The sequence below is a fragment of the Podarcis filfolensis genome (assembly GCF_964270895.1).
Source record: "Podarcis filfolensis genome assembly, chromosome: 10".
NCBI classification, from domain to species: Eukaryota; Metazoa; Chordata; class Lepidosauria; order Squamata; family Lacertidae; genus Podarcis; species Podarcis filfolensis.
The window spans coordinates 23,054,051-23,080,128 of record NC_139612.1 but is presented as its reverse complement, the minus strand read 5'-3'; the positions used below and the strand labels follow the sequence as shown (position 1 = coordinate 23,080,128).

At 38.6% G+C, this 26,078-nt stretch overlaps 1 protein-coding gene across 1 annotated transcript in view; it reads left to right on the top strand.

The window, feature by feature from the left end:
- MDFIC (MyoD family inhibitor domain containing) overlaps positions 1-26,078 on the top strand; it is a 43,082-nt gene that overhangs the window by 612 nt on the left and 16,392 nt on the right. The window contains exons 3-4 of the mRNA XM_083574717.1: positions 73-252; positions 8,370-8,501. Coding sequence (XP_083430843.1) covers positions 159-252; positions 8,370-8,501 — 226 coding nt within the window. The 5' untranslated portion in view covers positions 73-158. The remainder of the gene's footprint in view (positions 1-72; positions 253-8,369; positions 8,502-26,078) is intronic.

The window sequence follows — 26,078 nt, the reverse complement described above, 5'->3', positions numbered from 1 at the left end:
TATATGTGTGTGAGAGAGAATGCGCGCCTCGAAGCCCATCTGAAAGACTTCTTCATTTGTTTCTTCCTTCAGGGTCTTGCGTTAGCCTTGTCGGGAGGAGGAGGAGGAGGAGAGGGGCGTTTAAGCTCTTTATTACTCGGAGGAAGAGAGCTTGGCAGATGTCCCAAGCGAGAGAACCTCTTCCTTCAGGGCCTGAAGGGCCAGAGCGCAGAACTCCGGCTGAAAACAGCTTTTTGATCTCGCTCCCTCGAGGTAAGTTGCTCGAAAGTTTTACTTCTGGCGGGGGGAAGAGCCGCGACGGCTGAACAGCTGAAATGATGCAGCTGAGATTAGGCTGTGTGCATTGGGAAGGGGAGGGGTGGGTGTGTTGCCTTTTCCAGGCCGCTTACAGCTTGCTTACCTTCCCTACATCCTGTTAGGAAAGTGTGGGGGGGGGGGGATGGAATTATTCTGCAATACAGGCACAAAATGAGGGGTTTTGTGTCCCTGTGTCACTTCCTTCTCCAGAGCTTTCCTCTAGATGCATTGGCTGTTCTTCACTCCTGGCATTTTTTTGTTTGTTGCCATTTTTGCCACACCTCCCAAATTCCGAAGCAGGCCGAGGAATGCCGGACTAAATATGTACAAAACCTCTTTTTTTTGCCTTGTAGAGTAGTAGTTTTGAAACTGGAGGGGAGGGGGCAGGTGCTCTCAAGCTAGGCCTTTATCTTCTCCCTACCAAGCTGCCTGAAAGTGTGCTCATGAGCAGCTGTTCCAGAGTAGATATGCTTTAAAATGCTTATATATGCAACAAAATGTTTGCAGCTCAATGACTGTAGCTCAGTGGTAGAACGTCTGCTTTGCATGTAGAAGGTCCCAGCATCTCCAGGTAGGACAGGGAGGGACCACTATCTGAAACCCAGGAGAGTGGCTGCCAGTCAGTGTAGGCAATACTTGAGCTTGATGGACTACTGGTTGGTCAGTGTAAGGCAGCCTCCTATGTGTAGCTGGCTGTTTACTTTGAATTTTGTTTTAAAATTTGCCTTCCAGATTCACTAGGCGACAAGTTTAAAGTGAGCACATTCAAGTAGGAGGATGGTCATGTGGCACTGTTTATTGTAAAGGTTTCCATGTTTTAACAACATTTAAAGTGTTTTAGATTTTGGAATACCTTTTCCTATAAATAAAATGAGATGCATTTAAATCTTTTCTTTTTTCTTTTACAGGCAATATGTAGTATTTTAACCACTTCATTGTTTTTATTCTTTTAGAACTGACACTTTGTCCTTAAAGGATACTCAACTATGCACAATAATATTTGAAGACCAAAATAAATACTTACACTAGTCCACAACTGTATAGTGGCAATATTGTTGCAGCAGCAATCTAAACTCAGGGATGAATTTGACACACTAGAAATATGTGTTAATAATAACAAACCTTTCTTCTTGTAGAAGCGCTTAACTATCCTTGCCATGTAACTTTCGTCAGAAGTAAACTTCTAAAGAATTCATAGGGAAAATCAATAACAGCCCAATCCAAGGAAGGTTTACTTTAAAGTAAATCCCACTGTGATCAGTGGGATTTTCACCGTCATAAAGAACATTTGATTGCAGCCTTTTAATAAGTTGAAGGTAAATTCCATTTAACATGGTGGTACTTACTGAATAAAACATGCATAAGATTGAACTGTATGGCACAGAGTTGCTGCAGAGGTTACTAAGGTAATTTTTCCACTTACACAATGGCAGTGACTAAGGGTATCTTTTACCAGTGTTGTCCAGTGCACGAGTTACACCTCTCCCTGGCAAAGTTGGACAAAGTCATGGTCATTCATGCCCTAGTGACCTCCAGGTTGGACTTCTGTAATGCATTCTAAATAGGATTGCTTAGTGTTTTCAGAAAATTCAGCTATGACAAAATGCTGCCAGTTTATTATCTGGAGTTGGGTGTATGTCTGCAAACATCAGAGCTGTTTTATGGAACACTTTTTGAGCTATTAAGGAACAATATATAATGTATTGACATACTTAGGCCACTTCCATGAGCATTTCTCAGATTTGAAACCTGCCTATGGTCTGTTGCAGTGTATGGGTATCTCATTTACTTAACACGCATGGAGATGCAAACAAGAATCAAACTTACTTGCTTTTTGAGATGCCTTAAATGTATCACAGGTCTGTAAAAAAAAGCAAGATTCCTTCCCATTGAATCTGTATTAGAACTATTCCTCTTTGTATGGCTATGTTGTCATCAAAGAAACGGTGATGTGAAGCTTCCCATTCATAGTTTGCTTGCGTGAAACAAACCACAATCCCTGGTTGTACGTAACACTAACCAACAGTTATGGTTTGTTGCATGCAAAGCAGGAGTTCATGGTAAACTGTTAACTGTGGTTATAGTTGGTGCATGCATACATTTTATTCTAGAATCAATGGAGACTAAGGTATTTGTTTTTTCCTGATAAAGTTCACATGCAGTCTAGATCTATTGCATATGTTTAGCCCCTGAAAAACACTTCTTGATAAACTGGTTTCATTCAGAAAACAAAAGTTCATTGCAGATTGACCCTGCATTAGTCTGCAGTGTGTCCATTTGAAAACAGATGTAGGCGGTCCCAGAAAAGCTCCTTCCAATACTTTGCTACTACTGGCCTAGCTGCCAACAAGAACAGACCAATAAGATGTTTGAAATGCAGGTCCATATTACAGTGGTACCTCGGGTTAAGTACTTAATTCGTTCCGGAGGTCCGTTCTTAACATGAAGCTGTTCTTAACCTGAAGCACCACTTTAGCTAATGGGGCCTCCTGCTGCTGCCGTGCCGCCGGAGCACGATTTCTGTTCTCATCCTGAAGCAAAGTTCTTAACCCGAGGTATTATTTCTGGGTTTGCGGAGTCTGAAACCTGAAGGGTATGTAACCTGAAGTGTATGTAACCCGAGGTACCACTGTATCTCCCATGCAAGTTAAACCAGATTCAGGGATTTAATGATGTTTTGTCTGGTTATGGCACAAAAACCCCCAAATATTGATTCCCACAATGTGACCACTTTTCACAGGTCCACCGCATGTGCTGGTGTGACCCTGTTGACATGCACCTCCTCTAGCAAGTTTGGGGTGAGTGGCACGGATATGGGCTAGTCTGGCTGGTGCTGAGTTTCTTTAACAGAAGCCGACACCTATATGAAGAAGAATGGATTTGAAGGTGGCATACACCAGGATTGCAATCACCAATTCTTTCTTCATTTACCTTGGCCATATGCAGGGAGAAAAAGGCATGGATAGTCTAATCACAGGAAGAGTTTTAAAGCACACATCAGGTGACTTGACCCTGCATACCCTGTTGTGGATGGCTTACTCTAGAATCAATCAAGATTAAAAGCACGTTGAGGACAAGCATAAATGATTCAGCATTGAGAAAAACTACATTTCCAGCTATGTATTGTTATTTGTATCCCAGATTTTATGTGTAATCTCAGTGCCATTTTAGATACTAGTATAAAGAGAGATGATCTATTTATGCTGTTTAGTGCTACAGTTGAAAGATCAGCCTCAAAATTTTGCCATTTTCTTAGGCCCAAACTATCCTGTGCAGCAGACCCACATCTTTTAAAAGCAGATGAACACCAGTAATGTATAAAGTGGAAAATGAGGATGTAATTTAAAAGGTCATAAGGGTGTGTGATTGTGGAGAGAGGAGGCGGAACTTTTTGCCTGCCAATGAAATTAGGAGTTGTCTGGATGTCAGGCTGCCACTCTATTTCCGTCACCTACTCACCTTCTGTAATTCCAGATGTTTGGGTGGTAGTCAGTGGTGAGAAGTATTCAGCACATGGTCATATATTATTACTTAGTTGTGGTGCACCAGAGATTCTCCCCCCCATAGAGATTTCTAGAGATTTTTGCCCTACAGGTGCTTTATTATCCTGTTGCTGCCAGGCATGTACATTTTTATGTTCCCAAACATTTTAGATGCAGTTTTAATTTTGCTAACTATTTTATTATTTTGTGGCATTTAGTTTGCTGTATTTTTTGCATTTTCATGTTATTTTGTAAACTGCCCTGGGAATTTACCGTATTTTTCGCTCCATAACACGCACCCGACCATAACACACACGTAGTTTTTAGAGGAGGAAAATCCGTAGGCATGCCACCTGTAGGCATTCCCTCCATAACACGCATAGACATTTCCCCTTACTTTCTAGGAGGAAAAAAGTGAGTGTTATGGTGCAAAAAATACGGTAATTGAAAGGTGGCATAAATATACTTAGAACAAAGCAAATTGTGAAGTTCCTGCCTTCTTTGCCATAATTGAGGAACTGCAACCAGACTTGCAACGATTTGTTAGTACCGTACCTTCTCCTTCACACTCTTCCTTGCATTCACGCTATCATTCTGAATGGTTAATGGACCTCACCATTACAAAAAATAAAGCAGTGCAAGCAGATACTTCCTGAAACACCTGAAACAAAGACTGATTAATTGAAACATTGGTATGTTTATAATTAGGAGGAAAATCTTATTCTGGATGAGAGCTGAACCTTGGCGGCTCAGATCTGAAGCACAGGACAAGGGAGTGGGTGCAAGATCCGAGCCAAATGGAGCCAAACTCTAATATGGAAATGTGGGGGCCTTGTCTGTCATAGAAATTCAGCCAATGGAATGGCCCTCCACTGAGTAGATTATGTACTATTCAGTCACTAGCTGCATTTGTCTTTGTATGATGATGCTAACAGGAGTCAGTAATATCTGCAAAGCTTGAGAGACAGCAGCCCATAATACGCACAGTTGAGTCATCATGTAACTTACTGTAAATGTTTCTGAGTTCTGATTTGAGTTGGAGCTTTTTTGAGTTTGGAGAACTGCAACAAGTAAAGTGATGCAGCTGTCTTTTAATTTTATTTCTCCTGCTCACCCCCATTCCCCTTTGGTTAGAGAGGCTTCCCACTTGTGTTGCAGTTGCCTAAAAGTGCCACTCAGGACTCATAGATCTGTAACCTGTTGTGAACTAAAAGTATTCTAGAACAGTGGTTCCCAACTGGTGGTCAACGGATCCCAGGGGGTCCACGTAACCCACTCAAGGTGTCTGTGCCACCGTTCACATAACAAAAACTACCATAAAGGTATCAAAAAACTCAAAAGCAGGGGATCCATGGCTTGGATTTTATAAAACAATGGGGCCACAGTACTTAGCTAACTGGGGACCACTGTCCTAGAAGGTACATTTATAGCACAATCTTATGCATGTTTACTCAGTTGTGTTCAGTGGTGCTTTTTCCCTAATAAGTGTGTTTAAGATTTCAAACTTAGTGAGGTTATTATTTATTGTTTAATAATACTGTACAGAGAATGATAGATAAGTGAACAAAGTGATTTTCTAAGGACGTTTTGCTGCATATCAACTCCAAATTGGGTTGTAACTTGAGGTTGGTAAGTGTGAAATGAATATAGCCGTCACACAGTTTCTTAGATGGGCAGATATGCTTTGGAAAGAAGTACTTTTTATGAGAGAAAGCTGTGACATTTTTGCTATTGTGCTCCAATAGAAATAACAGTAAATCAATACTGCTAAAATATCGAGTTTCACAATTACTCTAATTTTTCCAGATTTTGTGCCCCCTTTTACTGGTAACTGGTTTTAATGTTATGAGTAATTGGATTCCCCCTCCTGCTCCTCTTAACGGTTGAAAAAGTTGCTAAGATTTTTCGTATTTATTAAATGCTACAGTTTTGAGTGATGAGTAATACCCTTTGAGACAATAGTGTCTTATGTTACATTGTTCTTCTTGCTTCTAACACAACTATGAATTTATTAGTATCAGCCAAGAAAATGCAAGATTTCTCGACAAGCTTAAGTGTAAATGTCGCAAGGACATACTTCTGCATTCAGTTTCTTGTGCATAATTTCAGTTAAGATGATTAATGCCCATGTGGCGGTGACACATGCATATTCTTCTGAAGTCAAAGCCTAAACGACTTTAGTGACATTGGCTTTTACCTCATACTATCTTGGTCTGCCTAGTACAGCAGTTTCCGATCTCGGATTCTTTTCCAGTCAGAACTTTGAACTGAGTGATGTAGTATGGGCAAACGCAACAGAGTTGATATTTCCTTTGAAGTTTCTGCTGCAGTAATTCAATGCTAAAAAGGCAAACAGCTTTTTACTTTGAAATATGACATGGCTCTTTATCATAGAATTGTAGAGTTGGAAGGGATCCCAAGAGTCATCTAGTCCAGCCCCCTACAATGCAGGAATCCTGCCCGCAGCCGTTCCTAGGTTGGCTCGAACCACCAGCCTTCTGGTTAACAGCCAGATGCACTGATCCATTGCACCACAGAGACCACCTGCCATGGAACCTTTAAAGAAAGATCTGTCATCAATCACAGCTCTTCAGTGCACATGTACCGGTACATTGTTTAATTGAACAACAATACACATATCTAAAGGTTGGCCATGAAAGTATCTAAAATGCACTTCCTAAATTCAAAATGTTTATGCAAAATTTGCTTTCCCTTTAATTATGTTTGCCAATTCTAAAATAGTGCAGATTGGGGGTATTTGTGTAATCGCTGAAGTATGTAGGCTGGAAAGCACTTCAAAAGTTGGCCACATAAAGATATTTGGAATTGCTTTATTAAATAGGATTTTGTTCATATGACTGGTGCTTTTCTTAAATTTAGATATATGAATGTAACATTTTTCTGTGTATCAGAAATCTTCAGCTTCTATGTGTGTGTGTGTGTGTGTGTGTGTAGGATTAGTCTTTTAAAAGAGGCCCCGTGGAACATGTGTACTGTGTATCCACGGGGCCTCTTTTAAAGGACTCACCCTGTGTATACATACATATATGACATGACTAAATGACTAAACAGCAACATGCATGCATGCATGCATACACACACACACACACACAGAGAGAGAGAGAGAGAGAGAGAGAGAGAGAGAGAGTATCTGTGCAGCATGACTCGCCCTTTCTTGTGATTCTGGCCAAAGTACTATGGAGTTTAAGTTTTCAAATGGACTGTGAGGAACTTTGGAGGTTCAAAGTTTTTAATTGTACATAACTCCAGTGCTTTCCAATAACACAGAGCCAGTCCTGTGTTACAGAGGGAACATGATTGTTGCGCTTTTGAGGTTTCATCCCATGTGATCAGTGATGTTGGAATGAGGGAGATCTCACAGGAGAGCCAAACAGTGGGGTTGCTTGCCATACTAACATGTCTTGCCCATGTGACCAACACTTTATAAGACCAGCAGGTTGGCCTTTTGGTGCTTCTCTCAACTGAGGATGTAAGAAATGAGAGGGCATCTAGTAAGGCCTTCTCAGTATCAGCTTCAACACTTTGGAATGACCTCTTTATGGCGGTGTGCCTTGCACCATCATTGCTTTAATTTAGTACACAGATGTGGAACTATAGGTATTACAGAATTACAATATAGCTGGAACTTCTGATGCTGATACTAATGCTGATATTTTAGTTTGCTGTTTAAATGTTTTATATTAGGTATTTATGCATTTTTTTAAAAAAATTGCGGAACACTCTGTGACCATTTTGTAAATGCTGCTACAGAAATGCTTAAGTATATAAAATAATACTTGAAAATGATATCATTTTTACAGTAGGTGGCAAAGGTTCCAGCTGTTTAACAACAGCAACAACTAAGGACTCAGCTATACAGCTGCAAATAAAACATTTTAAGTGTGTTTTAAGTGCAATATACAATGTGACACTAGATGGCGATGGTGAGCCTTATGGAAAATTCAATGTATTTTTAAAAACGCTTTTTTAAAAAAGCGTTTTCAGAACATTTTTTTATATGTGTGTAGATTCCACATAAAACTCACCCTCTCAGTTAGACTACAAAGAAAAGAAAACCAAGGGGAAAACCTGGAGTGGATTTTTGTATGAAAAGGCTGAGACTGAGAGTTTGGTTTTGGTTCTCAAAATAAATTCCTGTGCTAATCATATGTTCAAAGATACTGTTTACCCTTCATTAACTCTAACAGTATGTCTGGACCTCTGAGCCACTAGGCAAACACTTGGCTCCAGCTTGCGGAACTCCGAGATCAAGTAATAACCACCACCACCAAAGCAGATCCCACAAGCGTGAAGTCTCTTTACCCCTTAGTATGTTTCAGTGTGGGAATGGTTAGGACAGAAGGAGAAGTAGTTTTCTTAACTTGCTGCAACTGAATAATAAATTGGGAGAACAATCATTATATAATTTTAATTATCCTTAATCTCTTTGCTAATACTTAACTCTTGCAGTTTAGCCATGAACAATTTATAAGAGAACGGTTTGGTATATTCTTGTTGATAAAGCAGCTTGGAAAGGAAGGGGTAAATCTTCTTAAATTGCTTATAGTGTAATCCTTTGTTGTTGTTTAGAAAAATGTGATAGAGGAAGAACAGCGCTAGGAGAGAGAGAGATCAGAGAACCTTCAAATAACCCAAATATACAAGTAGATACAGAGGACCAGCCTGTCTGGGGGAATTGCACTGGTGATGACCTCATCAGAAGTAAGTATTTCCAGAACTAATTGCTGCTGTTTAGACTTGCCTTTTTAGTGTAATCTTGTACTGACTGTTGATGTAGCTAAATCTGTGTCAAATGCATTTGTGTAGAACTGTAATGTGTGTCAATAGAATTTCTTCTCAGGGATGATTTCTGTCAGTCTTCATCATCAAAGACTACCGAGAGATAAACAAGCTGTTTTTGTGACTTGAGCAAACATGCATTATACCATGTCAGGCAGCGCATCTGTGCAATTATTATTTTAAGATCCCATAATGCTGTTTTCCATTAATTCCAAGGAAAGCAAATGCCCTTTGAACAATCTAGAGATTTGTCAGTCTTGTTGTGTGTTAAGGAGAGAGGAGAGTGCCTTCAGATTCTCTACAGAAGGCAGTGATTCAAGTTTTCAAGTTATAAATTCAAATTTCATCCAGCCTGATCTCAGTGAGTAGCTAGTCTTTATGGCACCAATTACCTGCTTGTGCCTGTCTCCCGCTCATACAGATGGGATAATATAGGGCCAGTCCTGTCGAATCCTGCTTGTGGATTTCCCATAGGCATTTGGTTGGCCACTGTGAGAACAGGATGCTGGACCTAGAAAGGGGTGTTTGCCTGATCCAGCAGATTCTTACATTCCTAATTTCCAGGTCTGCAGTGAACAGGGATGTTCACAACAATAAATGGGGGTGTGCAGAAAAGTGCAGTGTATGTAGGAAGTTGTCTTATGCTTAAAATCTTCACTTCTGCATCAGTGGCTTTAGAAGATTGGAATCATAGTTTGCATGTTTCGTGCAGCACATGTTCTTGATGGGTCTTCCCTAATGGTCTAGTAAAACTGCATTGGAATTAAAAAATATGAGTGTTCCATTGTGTAGAAAATGGAATCAGTCAAAAGTAAACATTTTGGATTGAGGACATACAAAGCAATTATCTGAAAAAAATTAAGAACTGGTAAGTAAGACTGATTTGCCATGGAACTTGCTTTTCTGTATTGCATTGAACATAATACGCATCATAATTTTAACAAGAGCCTTGCTTTCTGTTTACTGTTGCTTTAATGACTCGATATATTTTTCTCCTTCCAAATGGATTGTTTATCCACCTACGCAGTTTCAAATATTGCTCTGTTTGTTATAAGTCTTCTCAGCTTTCCCATTATAAATGTTTCCAGATGTTTCATTTTTCTTATTATTGTAAAAAAAATATATACAGCAAGATAATAACTTTTGGGCAGTTAATCAGCTTAACACTGTCAGGAAATTCTTCTTAATGTTCAGTCTTAATCCTTGTTCTTGTCATTTGGACACCTTGCTTCAGCTTCTACCCTGTGGATCAGGCCTGGGGAGTTTTGTTCAGCCTGAGAGCTGCATTCTTTCATAAGCAGCTTTCCAGGGGCTGCATACCACTGACAGGCATAGTGAGAAGCAAAAGTGGATATGACACTTGCTTTCCACAGTAGGATACATTCCAGCCTCACAAAGGTCCATGATTCTATCCCACTTCTCCTTCCAGGTATTAGCAAGAAGAGGCATCATCAATGTTCATGAGCATATTCCATCTAGGCAAAAGCACTTAAGATGGACACAGAGGCCTGGGAAGAGGGTACATGACCTAAGGAGAACCCTGGCTGAGGGCCAAACAGAGACCTGAAGAGCTGCTTTTGACCTTGTGGCCTGAGATTCCTCACCCTTTCCATAGAGCAGCAGAAAATAAATAAGGTCCATCATGTATGTGACAGCCCTTCAGATATTTGAAGATGACTGTTACATCTCCTCTTAGTTGTCTCTTCTCCAGGCTTCATGTATTTAATTCGTTCCACGATTCCTTCCTTGTGTTTTCTTTAAAATTGACATTTTCCCAGTAAATTAAGAGAAGTTAAAAATTAAAAAATGAGAAGCAAACTTAGAGTTGTATCCATGAAGAGGACTAATGCAAGTAAACATACTATTGTCACATCATGCTTTGCTATTTTCACCCTTCAAAGTGGAATGTTATGCAGCCAATCATTTCAGCGTTTAATTTGAGCACCTTTAGGATCTTACGAGACGTTTTCCTTGAAAAGAGAAGCTGTCTGATTCCATTGTCGCCATTCACATAAGAACATAGCCTATTCTGCCAAATTCCACCGATATACTTGTTTTTCCATTATTTTTCTTTGTTTGAATGACACATTACTGCAAAATTACCATAGTAGGAGTTAATTCAGCACAATTTGTTCGATATTCTATAGCAATAAGCAATAGAAGTTGAAGGAGCAATAGGCATGGGTCTTGTAGACTTGTTCAGATTTAATCTTCCTGTTGCTCAAACAGGACTTCAGCTTTGTGATATTTAAGAAAACAAGAAGCATCTCCCATATATTCAAACTGTCATGAATAATTGATTAATAATAATCCAGTTCTCAAGATTAAATAGCCTATTATATGCTGAAGTTTTACAGATAGAAAGGTCACTGCCATCCATCATTTCAGCTTCAAATTTATCCTCTTCTTCACTAAACATCCACCTTGTTCTTTCTGGAAAGGGGTATTTTTATCCATATTGGAGGGAGCGGGGAGGATAAACTTCTGGGATATGTTGTGTACTATTCAGTAAGTGGAGAAATTTGGTAAACCCAAGCCATAAAAAATGTAAAACAAGCACCTTTCAAGGTAATGCACTAATGTACTAAAATAAAAATAAATAAAAATCCCCCACAGTGCTAGAGAAACTGAAGTGGTAGTTTTTTCAGTGTCCGCATTAGAGAATTGTTCTCTGAGGGGCTCATCATTTAGGACTGATTCACATGATCAGTCATATCAGATAATACCTTGCTTGTGTGAAATCTCTATTGCATTCTCAGCTCGTAGGTGGAGTTTCCTTACTGGGTTAGTTTACACTGAGCCCAACAGAAAATATACTGAAAGCTACTTTGTGCCAAAGTTATTTATCCAGTCAGATGATGTGATAGCTTTCAAAGAGTGATTTTAATAATGTACAGGACTTTCATTGCTCAGTTACATGATGTTTTATATAATGGGGTGTTTCCAGCTACCCCACCCCTTATAAGACGCTTCTGCAACATCATGGGAGGGGTCTTTCTAGGACTAAGGTGAAACCGTGAAGCTCCCTTGTTATTTTTGCTATTGGATGCTGCATGTTTTATTAATCTTGTTAAATTTATAGTATTTAAATGTGCCTTTTTGTATGGCTGTTATATTTGCTATTGTTTTGCTGTGTTATTTTGAAATTATTTTTGTAGTGTTGGTTTGAAATGTATTCCTGTTTTCTTTGTTGTAAGCTTCTTTGAGCGTGATTTTGTGTGTGTGAAAAAGCGGCATACAAATTGAATGACTGACTGACTGAATGTTTTCAGACAACTGGAACCAGCGCTTGAATGAACTGTCAGTGTTATCAAGCTTTGTATTAAGAATTACCCATATATACTGAACTTAAATCTAAGAAAAGGACACGAGGCTACTATCTTCTAATTGTTCAAAAAGTGTTGGTCATATTAATAGTGATGATTCTAAAGAGGACTAAATCTACAGGCAGTGTGTTATCTGAGGGAATAACTTTGCTTTCCTGCCTAAGACTGATGTTTGCTATTTTTATTATGTATGAACAATCTGATGCTCATTTGCCTGGGTGCAGGGTCCAGTGAGCAGAGTGGGATTTGCCTGTTAGTAGACATGCACATGATTATGCTGCATGTTCAGTCATTAATCCAAAAAGTTTTAGGTAATATGAACCCCAAGTCGGAAGATCATTATCTTAACAAGGGAAAGTCCTAATTATTTGTCACTGTCCTTTCCTTGTTAATCTCTCCATAACTCCAATCAGCAACTAAAGTTTTGATGCTTTCTAAATAAAGTACATAAAGCAATATATTGTTTGAAGCGAATATTACTTAAATCGTTCCCCGCCCCGTAGCTGTAATGCATCCTTATGAACCTACCAGAAATAAAGCTGCATTTTATGTTAAGATGTATGTTTCCATTTGGTTCCAGTATATTTCAAAGAAGCTTGCCTGTGTATAGCATACAAAAAAAAAGAACCTGCCCACACCTTTCCTGAAATAATACTGTGGAGTAAGTGAACTGGCATTGTGATAGTCTGCAATTTTCTAGAATAATGATATATTCAATTAACCATATTTAGCATTTGAAACACAAAATAAGATACTTTGCCAAATTATAAAGGCGTAAGATGGTTTAAAATGTTAGCCATCTCCAAAATAATCAGTCCTTCAGTAGCACAAGATATTTTAAACAAAAATGGTGTGGTAAATACTCACAGATACATTTTACTACCATCTACAATGGTACCTCAGGTTACATACGCTTCAGGTTACATACGCTTCAGATTACAGACTCCGCTAACCCAGAAATAGTGCTTCAGGTTAAGAACTTTGCTTCAGGATGAGAACAGAAATTGTGCTCCGGTGGTGCGGCGGCAGCAGGAGGCCCCATTAGCTAAAGTGGTGCTTCAGGTTAAGAACAGTTTCAGGTTAAGTACAGACCTCCGGAATGAATTAAGTACTTAACCTGAGGTACCACTGTATATGAGAATAGTGCTCTCTTCGAGTATATATAAGGTATATATCTGAATGGAATAGTTTTGTATTTGTGTGCTCTGTAGGTTGTCCTTGAACATAACTATGAACAAAAGCAACCTTGCCTACATCTGTCTGTGTACCAAGGGTTAACTAGAATAGGTAGTGGCTGCATAGCTGATTTAATTCAGTTTTCAGATATAAGTCTACACTTCATAGTGGTATATAGATAGTGACAGACTCTCACATATATGGGCTTTGCATTTCCCTTGCCTCGGAACCACACTGAACCTGGCTGGAGATCTACCAGAATTTGACTGTGTTGTCATGCGTCTGGAGGTTTGGGAAATGTTGTAGACCTTGCCAAATAGATATGGAGGCCTCTTGCATGACAGGACTTGATGTCACTGTGTCAAGTTGGGGCAGGAGGCTCCAGTGCATGAATATACAGCCTGTTATGTATCTAAAGACTGCAAATTTTTAGTGAGTGGAATTCAGCTATGAGAAAGATTCCAGAGATGCACCTCTGGAATTGCCAATGAATTCATTTATTCAGTACTAATACTATACTGGAGTGGAATCCAGTAATTTTGTCCACTTCTGACTTTAGAAGGTGGTATTAGTCCATGAGGCCTTTTCTCTGGCACTTCTTCCAGGCCTGGAGACTGTTTTTAAGAACATTTATAGTTAGTATCAGTTGGAGCTGTGTTATGGTTTAAATTTAAAATGTAGAGATATTGTGGTTAAGAGTTGCCTCTTAAGGATGTAAGGAGGAGGATAGCAGACCTGGTTTCTTTCACTTTTGTGGTGAGCTGAGTAATTATATTTTGCTTAGGGCATGAGAGTTGGAACTGCTGCTACTTATAATTTGTACTTGGAAATGCAGGCATATATTGCATATTATGTGTGGCTTTAAGCCTTTTCCTTTTTGAGCTAGAGGGAGTTCAGTATGTGTGAAGAGTACTTCACTTAGAAATATTCACAACTTGAACTGTGTCCCTGTGCTATAAATATACCACAGTTCACTTATAAAGCCCTGAAAACAATGGGACTAATGCTTCTCTGCCGTGGTACACGGAGTGCGGCAGTATCCCATCAAGATTGCTATGGGGAATGGGAGCTTGTGTGACTCAATGGAGGGGAGAAGACAAGGCTGGATGTGAATTGTAGAAGGCACATAATAGCTTGATATGGAGTGTGAGGATTTGTGTGTGCTCGCGCGTGCATGTACACACACACACACACACACTGGAACTGGGGTAGAGTTATGTTCTATGTGAAAATACTTGCATACATGGGCACTGAAGATAAGAACACTCCAATTACAGTCGTACCTTTGAAGTCAGACGGAATCCATTCCGGAAGTCCGTTCGACTTCCAAAACGTTCAGAAACCAAAGCACAGCTTCTCATTGGTTGCAGGAAGCTCCTGCAGCCAATCGGAAGCAGCGGAAGTCCTGTCGGTCGTTCGGGTTCGCAAACCTGAACACTCGCTTCTGGGTTTGCAGCGTTCAGGAGCCAAAACGTCCGAGTACCAAGGCATTTGGGATCCAAGATATGACTGTATTCGACCTTAAAAAATAAAATAGAATTATGATTCTTTTAATGGCTTCACCAGTAGATTCTCCTCCGTGAAGTTTGGAAGGGTAAAGGAAAGGAAAGTTATTGAATAAAAATAGGAAATATAGGAAAATGTTTACACATGGTTGTAGCAACTGTGTGTGTTAAACATTTTTCCATGTACAAAGTGTTTTTGAAAAATAATCAAATTTCATACAGAAACATTAGTTATGTTGGAAATATTTGTAAATGTGGTGTGCGCTAAATAAGCTCTAACAGGACAATGTTGTTTTGTTCTATACATTTCTGAAAGGGAGAGGAGCATTTTTAATTGAAGTATTCTGTTGTCTTTTGTAAAAATAAAAATGCTGCATGTATTTTATCATGGCATATCTTTACAATGTTGAAAATAAAGCAAAAAGCTCTGCTGATATTTGGTGCCCATTCAGTTAATTCCACAAGATAAGGACTTCTGAGTACCTCTGGCCTCCGCTATATTGAAACTATGGGAGCATAATGATTTCATAGAGATTTATATCTTCTTCTGTGAACTGAGAGGAGGATCAGAATTTTAACTTGCTTGGGGGAAAAAATAGCATGGATAATTTCATCCCATTATGGCTGTCTTTGCCATCTCCTTTGTGAATGTTCTTTTACAAATTTACAAGAGCAAGATGACTGGTGTTTTTCTTTTCTTTCTCAGTTTTGAAACCTTGTGGTCACTGCTTGTAAGGGACATGAAACTCTATAGTCTAGTAAGAAAAGTGCTTTAACCATTTTTTTTTGGGGGGGGGGGTTGAGAGAGAGAGAGAGAGAGAGAGAGAGAGAGGAGTTGAAAAACCAGTATTGTACCTAAAGTGTTTGGCACTGATTTCAAATAAGCTACACTTGACTTCCTTTTAGGTAAGAAAGTGTATAAGTTTTTAGGAAAGTTTATCTTTGCAATCCATGGTCAAGAGTACTCATATGAATTATTTTAGTAGTATTGTTAGAATATCTTTCATGTCATAAATATAAATATTGTGTGCTAAGTTCTTTGTATTAAATAATACAGTACTAAGTCATAATTTTGCCAGAAATATAGTAGTGCACCCAACATTGCAGTTCCATAGGCACTGCAGACTTCCATGCATGCAGTGGAACCCCATTGTCCTCTCCTGTCATCTCCGGCCCCCTATGTAACCTCAAAATCAGCTGTAGAGAAGGACCATTTGAAGCAGATTTTGGGGGTGCACAGAGAAAACAGCACTGTTGTGCGAGTGGAACACAACAGGTTGGATATAACCCTTTACTAAATTTGAAGCATCTGCTTATGGCAAGTAAATATAAAAATATTAATTTCATCCTTCATCTTGCTGACCATGGAACAAGCAGGGGTATCCTCCTCTGTGGCCAGCATGGGACCCAACTGGGCTGGTGGAAAAGCAACACCGCCTCCTGCTAGCCTGCACACCTAACCATATATAAAAAATTCTACCTGCCTACATGGACTTCCTTATCACCTATGGATAATTAAAGTTTTAGAAGACTGATTTATTTAATGTGGTTTGCCAGCAACAATTAAAAGCCTACACCCTCCCCAGACATGTTTGTGAAAGTGATGCCAATTGTGGCCAGCCAAGCCTGCCCCTGCTGCCCCCACATCTGTAAGGGCACCATTTTGGCCATCCATGTGCTAGTCTCCCTTTGTCAGTGTCGGGAGGTGGCAATGCAGACAATATGTGATGTGGCTCCACATCACTATCCTGGAAGCCCCACAGCAAAAACGAATGATAACAAGTTAATAATGCAGTCCCTTCTGAACAAGCACCAAGCTGCTGGAACCTTTGATAGCATTTCTGGCATGCCCAGTGTTGTTTGCAGTACTTGTGAGTAATGGTCTAGTAGGTATAGTATTTTAACATTATAAACCTAAAGCACTGTCATAAAACAAATTAACTGAGAAAACAAAAAATAAAGGAACATGTTCTGGTATGTAAAGAGGAAACTGAATGGGAAAAAACCCTTAGAGGAATAACCACCTGCCTTGCCCTGAGACCTCATAAATTTTTATGTGACAGAAAACAAAACACCCTTGATAATGTGATTAATGAAGGTGTAAGATGCTGATCAAGAATACTAATGCATAAAATGTTAGGGAGACTATAAATTAGTGTTATAAAATGTTGATCACTGTTGTAATTGGTCATAAAATTAGTGGTTCCAGTTAAGTGCTATGAAAATGTACAAAACTAGAGGTACAAATACAGTGATTTCTTCCCCATCATCTGGTAACACAACTTTAGTATTCATTACTGGCATTTCATAGCTTGCCATGAAGAGAACGCCCAACTCACACATGGGCTTATTGTGGCCGCTCTTTCTTGAAGCTAAATGGCTACTAAGATTACATTTCAGATATTATTTTCCTGTTGGTAATTCAAGGGCTGAATCCTAAACTTCCATTCTGTTTTCAGAAAGTTCCTGGCAAAATGGTTGTGTGCTGGTTGAGAATTTCATTTATACTAGATTGGGATAAAATGGCCTGAGGAGACCACCTGGGCCTTATGTCTCTTAGGCCCTTGTGCATCATTCCTGGAACTGGCTAGTAGGTAGAAACCATAGACGGGCCAAGTGTAAGCATACCATAGAGTTGGTGAGCCCTTATATATCACCCAGTCCAACCCATGCTTGAAACAGTAAATTCAGAGCTAGAACAAAGGGGATGGAAAATGATAATGGTTGTGGGGGAAAGAGACAGATGGGAAGGGAGGTAAAATAACAAAAAAAAGGCAAAGAAAAAGACAGGAAGGCTGGGGAAATGAGAGAGACTAATGCAGAGAGTAAGGAAAGAGGGGGATACAGTTACGTTCTTTCAGGTTACGTCCCGCGGCGACCCGGAAGTACCGGAAAGGGTTACTTCCGGGTTTCGCCGCTCGCGCATGCGCAGACACGCAAAATGACATCACATGCATGTGCAGAAGCGGTGAATCACAACCCACACGTGCACAGACGCACCACTGCAGGTTGCGTTCTTTTCATGTTGCGAATGGGCCTCCAGAACAGATCCCGTTCGCAACCAGAGGTACCACTGTATAAGGTGATCTTATGTTTCAGTGTATTTACACAGCACCCATTTCTTCTCAAAACTGATTGCAGATAAGTGATTTGGTGAAAATAAATTATGTTATCAAAATGCATGTTTTGGAGTGCAGAACCCAGTCCTATACTGCATTTGAGCAAAACCCCAGATAAACTTCTGGGGCACCTGCTTAAGTTATAATGGCTAGTACATATAAAGGGGATATGTAAACTTCTGTCCTTTTGCCTTTGGAATATCTGCCTGCTTTTAACACTTTCTCTTTCTATTTGATTTTTTTAAAAAAATAATTAAAAATTGTCCAGTAGCACCTTAGAGACCAACTAAGGTGCTACTGGACAATTTTTTATTTTTAAAAATTTATTTCAACTGCATCAGACCAACACGGCTACCTACCTGAATTTCTATATTTGATTATTTTTATTAGAAAACCATGCACCAGAATATGCAGAATAATAACTACCTTTACCTATAGCCCCAATGAAACTTTATTTTTCCTTGGGTTCCAATTTGTATTATGAAAGCATCAAGTTTGTTTTAACTTCCATCACATTTGATATTTGTTTAGAAGTACAGATAGCTTTTGCAGTGGAGAGTTGAAATTCTTCTGACTTCAGGATCTCAGCACAAAGGGTGTGTTCTTGGGATGCCTTGCAAAAATGCTTTAAGTAGAGTGAGAACAATGGTATGAAATATCCTTTTTGCATCCTGTAAGTGGAGTTCTGGGCTGTCTTAGCGAGGAATTTTCAGTAAACCTTCTGGAAAAAAAATCTACTTGCAATTTTGCTGGAGTATTTCTTCACAAAGGAAATCCTGTTTCATAATGATGTATTTCTTGTAAAACATGAGGAGGTTCCAAAGAAATAGTTGATGGCTGATAGTTGGTACTTTAGTTTCTTTGTAAAGTCAGCATGGTATTAAAAATTCAGCATGAAAAATTGATTTTAAAAAGATGGGTTGTACCTTGATCATTTCTTGTTGTTTAGTTAATGTATGCCTTCTGTGATGTAGAAGGTGCAGTATATGCTACTTATTTCCTAGGAAATATTCAAAAATAATTGCTGACAAAAGCCACTTTACAGGTTGACTCAGAGGTATATCTTGCAACTTGAATGTTAATATTCCAGATGGTTGTGCATAGCTACCCAGTAAAGAATTGAAAGGAGGCTAGTCAGAGTTCGTGAAAGTTTGCATTGTTATTGATACTGTATCTTTATGGCTTAATACAGACATTTTGAAAAACCAAAATGGAGGACCTGTTTCAGAATATGTATAATACAAATTTAGGCTAACTTACAGAACACTGGAAACATTTGTAAACTTCACAAACTCTCCTCAAGCTAGTGGTTGCATAGATTTGGCTGGCAATTCTTCTACAATGAATGTATTTGATACTATATAGTCCATATCGTCTAAGGTGTTGATGCATTTTTAGCATGGCACAGGAAATAAAAAGATGACTTCCTAATTCAAACATAACTTTTACCCTCCATTGTATATTATAAATCCAGCTTGACAAAATATTTCACAGTTCTAAGTATCAAGTCCAATTAATGCTTTAAGGGATAAATGAAAAATTCAGACTAATACTAACCTAATAGATTCCCTCCCATTTCCTTTGCACGTTCATCCAAGGGAGCCCTATGTTCTGCTATCAAAAAACAATACATTTTCCAACCCTAGCCCTTGCATGAAACGAAATTGCATGTGGATACTATATTGATTTTGAAAGGAGCATGGTAATTTGTATTTCATTTTGAACATTGCTTATGGGATGCTGTGTGGAGCAAATCCCAATATAGTTATTTTCATAGCAGGTTCCTGTAATAGATGATCGTACCAATAGTCCACCCTAACATGTTCATGCACACACACATGCACATACACACACACACACACACACACACACACACAACATATATATTAAGGGCACCGTCTGTCTTGAGAGACAGTGGAGTGTGCCTTTGGGGTTGAAGTCAAACCACTGTGTTAGCACCACCAAAGTCACATCTCTTGGGCTGGAGATCCTGGGCTGGCCAGACAGCAACTCCAAGCATGTGATACGAAGAGGAGGAGGAGGAAGATAGATAGATAGATAGATATTTTTTTATTATACCCTGCCTTTCCCGGTTTAAAAACTAGGCTCAGAGTGGCTAACAGCAAATATAAAACATTAATTAAAATGCGACTTAAAAACAGCATAAAATACAACATGAAATGCAGCATCAATATCAATAAAATTCAAATATTCAGGAATCATTCCGGGGGGGGGGGGCCCAGTCAGTAGACATCAAATGATCACCAGGGCTAACTGGCCAAGTTGGTCCTACTAGGGCCAGCAAGGAGACCAGGGGAGAATTTAAATGTGGGTTCCCAGAAAGGGTTTCTTCATAGAAGAGGAAAGGGGGAAAGGGAATAGAGGACCAGGCTTATTCAAATTGAAGGCCAGGCGGAAAAGCTCTGTCTCTTACAGGCCCTGAGGAAGGAGATCAAGTCTTGCAGGGCCCTAGCCTCGTGGAACAGAGCATTCCACCAGGTCAGAGCCATCACTGAAAAAGCCCTGGCCCTAGTAGAGTATAGTCTGGCTTCCTTAGGGCCCGGGACCTTTAAGAAAGAGTACTTGGCACACTCAAAACAATAACTGTATAAATGTTTATTATTATTCTGATGGATAGAGTGCTTGTTAATTGCTTTTATATTACATATCTAGGTATCTCAAATTCTTCATGGAGTATTTTAATTTTATTCAATATGTAAAAAAACTAATTTGCGTATTCAAAATTTAAGTAGCTTTTCTGAAATAAATAACACAAACATTGCACACATATTTCCAACTTCACAGGTATAAATTATTTAAATCAAACTCAAAATAACCCACATAAATTAAGTATGTCATTGTTTGAACATACTTGTTTGATTATTGCATTGCATTGCTCATTTTTTTGCACTTGTGCCCTCATATATTGAAAACTGAATTCTGCCCATGGTGCATTTCACAGTCCTTATAGCTGTTTATTAATTAGTGTTTGAAAATAGTTTTAATTTGTTTGACAATTGTGTGTCTGTGTGCAATGAAAAGAAGTCTGTCTATATAAACACAGTTCACAAAATATATTCAAGCGATACTTTTTTGTCAGCTGGAAATTGCAGTAAGTTTGAAATCAGAATAAGAACGTGTGTAATCACTTCGTTCCAAGTCTCCAAAATTTTAGTAATAAATACATGTTAAATTCCTGGAACTATTTTATGCTATCTACTAACCTTACAATTAAATTACTGTGTAAAGTTGGTTAAGTAACACAAAAGTTATTATATTAAGGTGTGCTTTATGAAGAGGCCAATGACAGTACTGCAGTGAAACATGCTAATAGATTATATGCTGTAGCAATATATTGCCTTTTTATTGCTTTTCCACAGGCAGCAGATTCATGTATAGTTATTACTGGCTACATTATCTGCTAGTTTTCTATCAAAAGTGATTCATTCTATTGAATCATTAATCCAATACTTATCATTCTTGGTGAAAATTTTCTGGTATTAACACTGTATAAAAGATTGACCTAAATCCACTGGTTTTGCTGCACTCTAAGAACATTTTAACCATGGAAGAACAGTATTTCTTAAGACAGTTTAAAACTATTCATTGTGGATATTTAACAAGGTAGCATTCTATGTTGTGAGATACACACACACACACGAGTTGGTGACCAATGCCATCCTGGATTTAAGCTGCTGAATGTTCATAAATCTAGTACTGGAAATATTGATGTGTATTGAATTAGTTACTGAATAACAAGAATAAAATTTTGCTCATACATAGTGCAAAATGGGGGCTTTTGTAGCAGCACATGGTCTGTTTAGAATGATATAACAGACACTGAATGTTCACATATCAAACAAAATGCCATCTTTCTGTAGAAAAGAGGTGTCAAAAAGTTTCTTTGTACCTTTAACGCATGTGATTATGTAGTACAAAATGCAGAGTTTGTAAAATTTCTTGAATATACAGGCAAAAAATGAATAATTCAAAACAACTCATAAGTTCTACATTCTATTGTATCTTTTATAACGCAGGCAGGAGATAGCATTGTGTTCCCAGTAGAGCTGAATTTGCACAAGTTACACCTCTGAAAATGCCAGATGGTCTATGGTCTACTTTTCAGAGCTGTCACATATGTAAAGATTTGAAAAAAAAGAAAGAAAGACAGCTGAATGAGAGCAGCGGATCATTAAAGGGAGAGTGAAAGTCCCTGGGTATCACTGTGTTTTAAGAAAGCATTGTGTCGTTCCCCGCATTACGCTTTTCTTTTCTTTAAGATATACACAACCTTTAAAAATAAGGTAAAAACATTGCTGTTTTAAACTGAATGGTTGTGGCTTAATCTTAAAACTGTCAAATGCTTTTTATTCTTTATACTAGAATGCAGTCATATGGTTCCTAATTGGTTTCAAGTGTATTTTAACCATAAGATTCAAGTCTCCCCAGTGAAAAATTATCAATAAAGTTAAAATAAATTTAAATTGGTATAACTAATACATTTGGGGGTTTTATTCACTTTTGATTTGACCTACATATCATATGTGAATACTCTAAAGCCAGTCAGCTAAAAAGTTGTATGTTAATGTTACTGAAATAAGAGTACTTTGGGAGCAGAATTTATCTCTTGATCCTAGTAAAAATAATAAAATGAAAGTAAAACAAATAACTTTGCATGGCTAGACTTCCCCAAGACTTCGTATTGCCCATTAATTGGAAAAATAGGCCTGATGTTTTAAGACAGAGGAGATGATCATGTGTCATGTATTGTAATATGATATTGAAATGTAAACAATTGCAAACAACCACTTCCAATTCTGCTAGATTCTAAAGGTCATAACTGTCAATTCTAATAACTTTGTCATTTAGATTTACAGAATTCTTCCTATGTTCTCTCTTCTTATTTATTGACAAAGGATAACATATTTCCCAACAGCTGACAATTGGTGAAGCATAACATTTTATACCTAAGAATTCCAAATAATGCATCTACTTGCCAGACTGTTAAGTGGCAAGATACTTCCACATCCCAGAGATGATTGCCTCTTTATCAATACCTACATAGGGTGAAAATGGAACAAGATCAAATTAGTCTTGCATAGAAATGGGGAATGTTGAGTTTTATGCCAGTGGTTCGGATAAGTTGTCTCTGCTTATGCACTTAAAGGGAGTATTCTATATAAAAGCTATTGCATTTTAAGTTCCTACTACCACCTTTGGGGATTTCCTTTTGTCAGTGAATTGCAAGAGTACTTGTGATCACTGGAGGTACTTGAAATGAATTTATACTTCTATGATTGAGTGGAGCTTTGGTGTTGTGTCTTTAATTCTAAAAGGCTGGGTCGACCCAAAAGGTTTGAATTAAATAATAAGTTATCAGCCTTGCTTATAAGAGCAAGAGAGTGTGTGCTGCTTTTTTAAAAAAGAAAGAAACTTCCTGCCTGACCACACATATCTAGTTAGCCATGAGGCCTGAGAGAAAGACAGAACTATAGAGCTTCACTGTTTTTTAGCTTAGAGGCATGTCCTGTTTCCCATAAGCAACCAGGCAAATGTTTATTTGCAGGTCTAGTTATTCTGACAAATATTATTTTTTCCTTTTCCAATGTTTTAACTAAGGTCATTTTGACATACATTGGTATAAATGAGGCTTTTATGTTTTCAGTAATATGTGTGTGTACTTGTGCACTAGAAGCAGAGGGTCACTGTGATCAACTATTGTTTTTGTCCTTATGGTAGTTGAAAACCCTTCTTCTCTTGAAAAATCAAAGGCTGCTATTACTAGGAGGATGTTGGGCAACATGGAGTTCCTATAATCCCTGTTTCCTGTCAGAAGTACCATTCATTGTTTTTTAATTGATTTCCCACCAGCCCTTACAAAATCCCACCAATTGACTCAGGGGTAGGGTCAGCAATGGACAGTGTGGTGTGACTTATCTGACCTTTCTCTTGCCTGAGTCAGGCGCACCAACTCTGTGAGGCCGAGGTGCCTTTGCCCCCCTTCATATCTGTTGCAGGGGAGTCGGGGACAAAGGAGACCAATATGCAAGCGACAGTGCAAGTCTCTTTTCCATATGTCACGAGCCTGTTCCACATAAGTTCTTATATACTACTGATATACAGTGGTACAGTGGTACCTCGCAAGACGAAAAACGCGCAAGACGAAAAACGCGCAAGACGAAAGGGTTTTTCGTTTTTTGAGTTGTTTCGCAAGACGATTTTCCCTATGGGCTTGCTTCGCAAGATGAAAACGTCTTGCGAGTTTCTTTCCTTTTTTCTTAAAGCTGCTTGAAGAGGTGCAGTTGCGACGGACCGTGCTTCGCAAGACGAAAAACCGCGCAAGACGAAAAGACTCGCGGAACGAATTAATTTCGTCTTGCGAGGCACCACTGTACCTTGGTTTAAGAACAGTCCGGTTTACAAAATATTTGGTTTACGAACTCCACAAAACCAGAAGTACAGTGGTACCTCGGGTTACAGACGCTTCAGGTTACAGACTTCGCTAACCCAGAAATAGTACCTCAGGTTAAGAACTTTGCTTCAGGATGAGAACAGAAATCGTGCAGCGGCAGCGGGAGGCCCCATTAGCTAAAGTGGTGCTTCAGGTTAAGAACAGTTTCAGGTTAAGAACGGACCTCCAGAACGAATTAAGTCCTTAGCCTGAGGTACCACTGTAGTGTCCCGGTTTGCAAACTTTACCTCGGTCTAAGAATGGTATCTGAACGGTGGAAGGGCACTGGCGGCGGGAGGCCTCGTAAGGGAAAGTGCGCCTCGGTTTAAGAACGGTTTCAGTTTAAGAACGGACTTGCGGAACGGGTTAAGTTCGTAAACTGAGGTACCACTGTATATATTTTTTCTACTGGTATGTACCGAATTTTTCCGTCTATAAGACGCCCCCATGTATAAGATACCTCCTATTTTGGGGGACTCCAATTTAAGAAAATGGGGGGAGATACTATCCGTGTACAAAATAAGCCCAGATTTTGAGCATTGTTTTAGAGTAAAAAACAACAACAGTCATACACAGAAAAGTACGGTATATATTTTCTTTAACCGGTCAGTTACTTTGATAACCTCTTACACAATTTAGAGTTGCATTGTCTTTGTGGTTTATGAAACTTTTAAATTGTGTACTAAATCTGGGCTGTAAATTTATGCTGTCTGTGTTATAAGGACTCCTCATTCCTTTGTTGTGTCTTTTTGATTTTTCAATTATTATACATGATAGTTTTAATATAATGTTGATGCAAGGCTGCTTAGGGAATATGGGAATAAGTTTCGTTGGGCCAAAAACTTCACCTGACCAAAATATAACTGCCCTTTTATATATGACAGTACAAGCTAATAAGTCATGTAAATATGATAGGGTACATAAAATAATCAAAACATAAAATTAAGTTATTGTTATTATTATTTTATTATTTATACCCCACTCATCAGTCACTCTGGGCAGCTTTCAGCACATATAAGAACATAAAATACACAACAGATGACCAACACTGAATCAGATTAATTCTCTGGAAAACACTTGGTGAAACAGAAATGTTTTCAGCAGGTGACAGAACACCATAGCTGTGGGTGCCTCTCTTTAGTTCAACAGGAACACTGTTCCAGAGTATTGATGCCAGTCTGCTAATAGCTTTAGTTCACATATTTATGAGTATAAGCGGCTATATATTAAACCTATTTTTAAAAATATTTATTAGTTTCCAGTTTGTTTCTGGCCATTTTTAGATATTTAAAACTCAAAAGGATCTGGGGCCTGAATATCTTAAGGAGCGTCTCTGCCCCCCCCCCCGAGCACCACAAGCGTAAAAAATGTTGATGCCCTGATCTAAAAATGCATATTCTGACATTGATTTTATACAAAATAAAGAGCAGACTTTAGATGGTAGCTGCATGCTTCTGTTTATGGTGGGCTTCTGGAGAATCATCCAGGGTTTGATTTGCTGTTAGCAGTAGTTGGTGGTTTTTTCATCATGTTCTTTGGTTTTTCTTCTCTGCCTTTGTCAATCAGCTGTTTTTGTTTTACTCATTGTGGGTTTTAGCACCACTGTTTTAATATTCACCAGTTGTTCCAATTTTATCTAAACGGCCATGGGAACTTGCTGGCTAAAATGCAACCCAGAAATGTAATAAATAATGTGGGTTAATTTTCAGTCCAGTTTAGAGAATCCTGCTTTGACTCAAGATATTACATTTTCTCTGCTTGGCTTCACAGCTCTTAAGATTTATATTGTTTAACATGGGAATCCTCAAAGTATTTTGTTTTTTAATATAAACATTACATGTCCTCTATTTTATTATAGCAAGCAGTACTTAATAAATACTTAACATTTGTGTACAGCTGTCAAGTGCTCAAAGCACTTCACA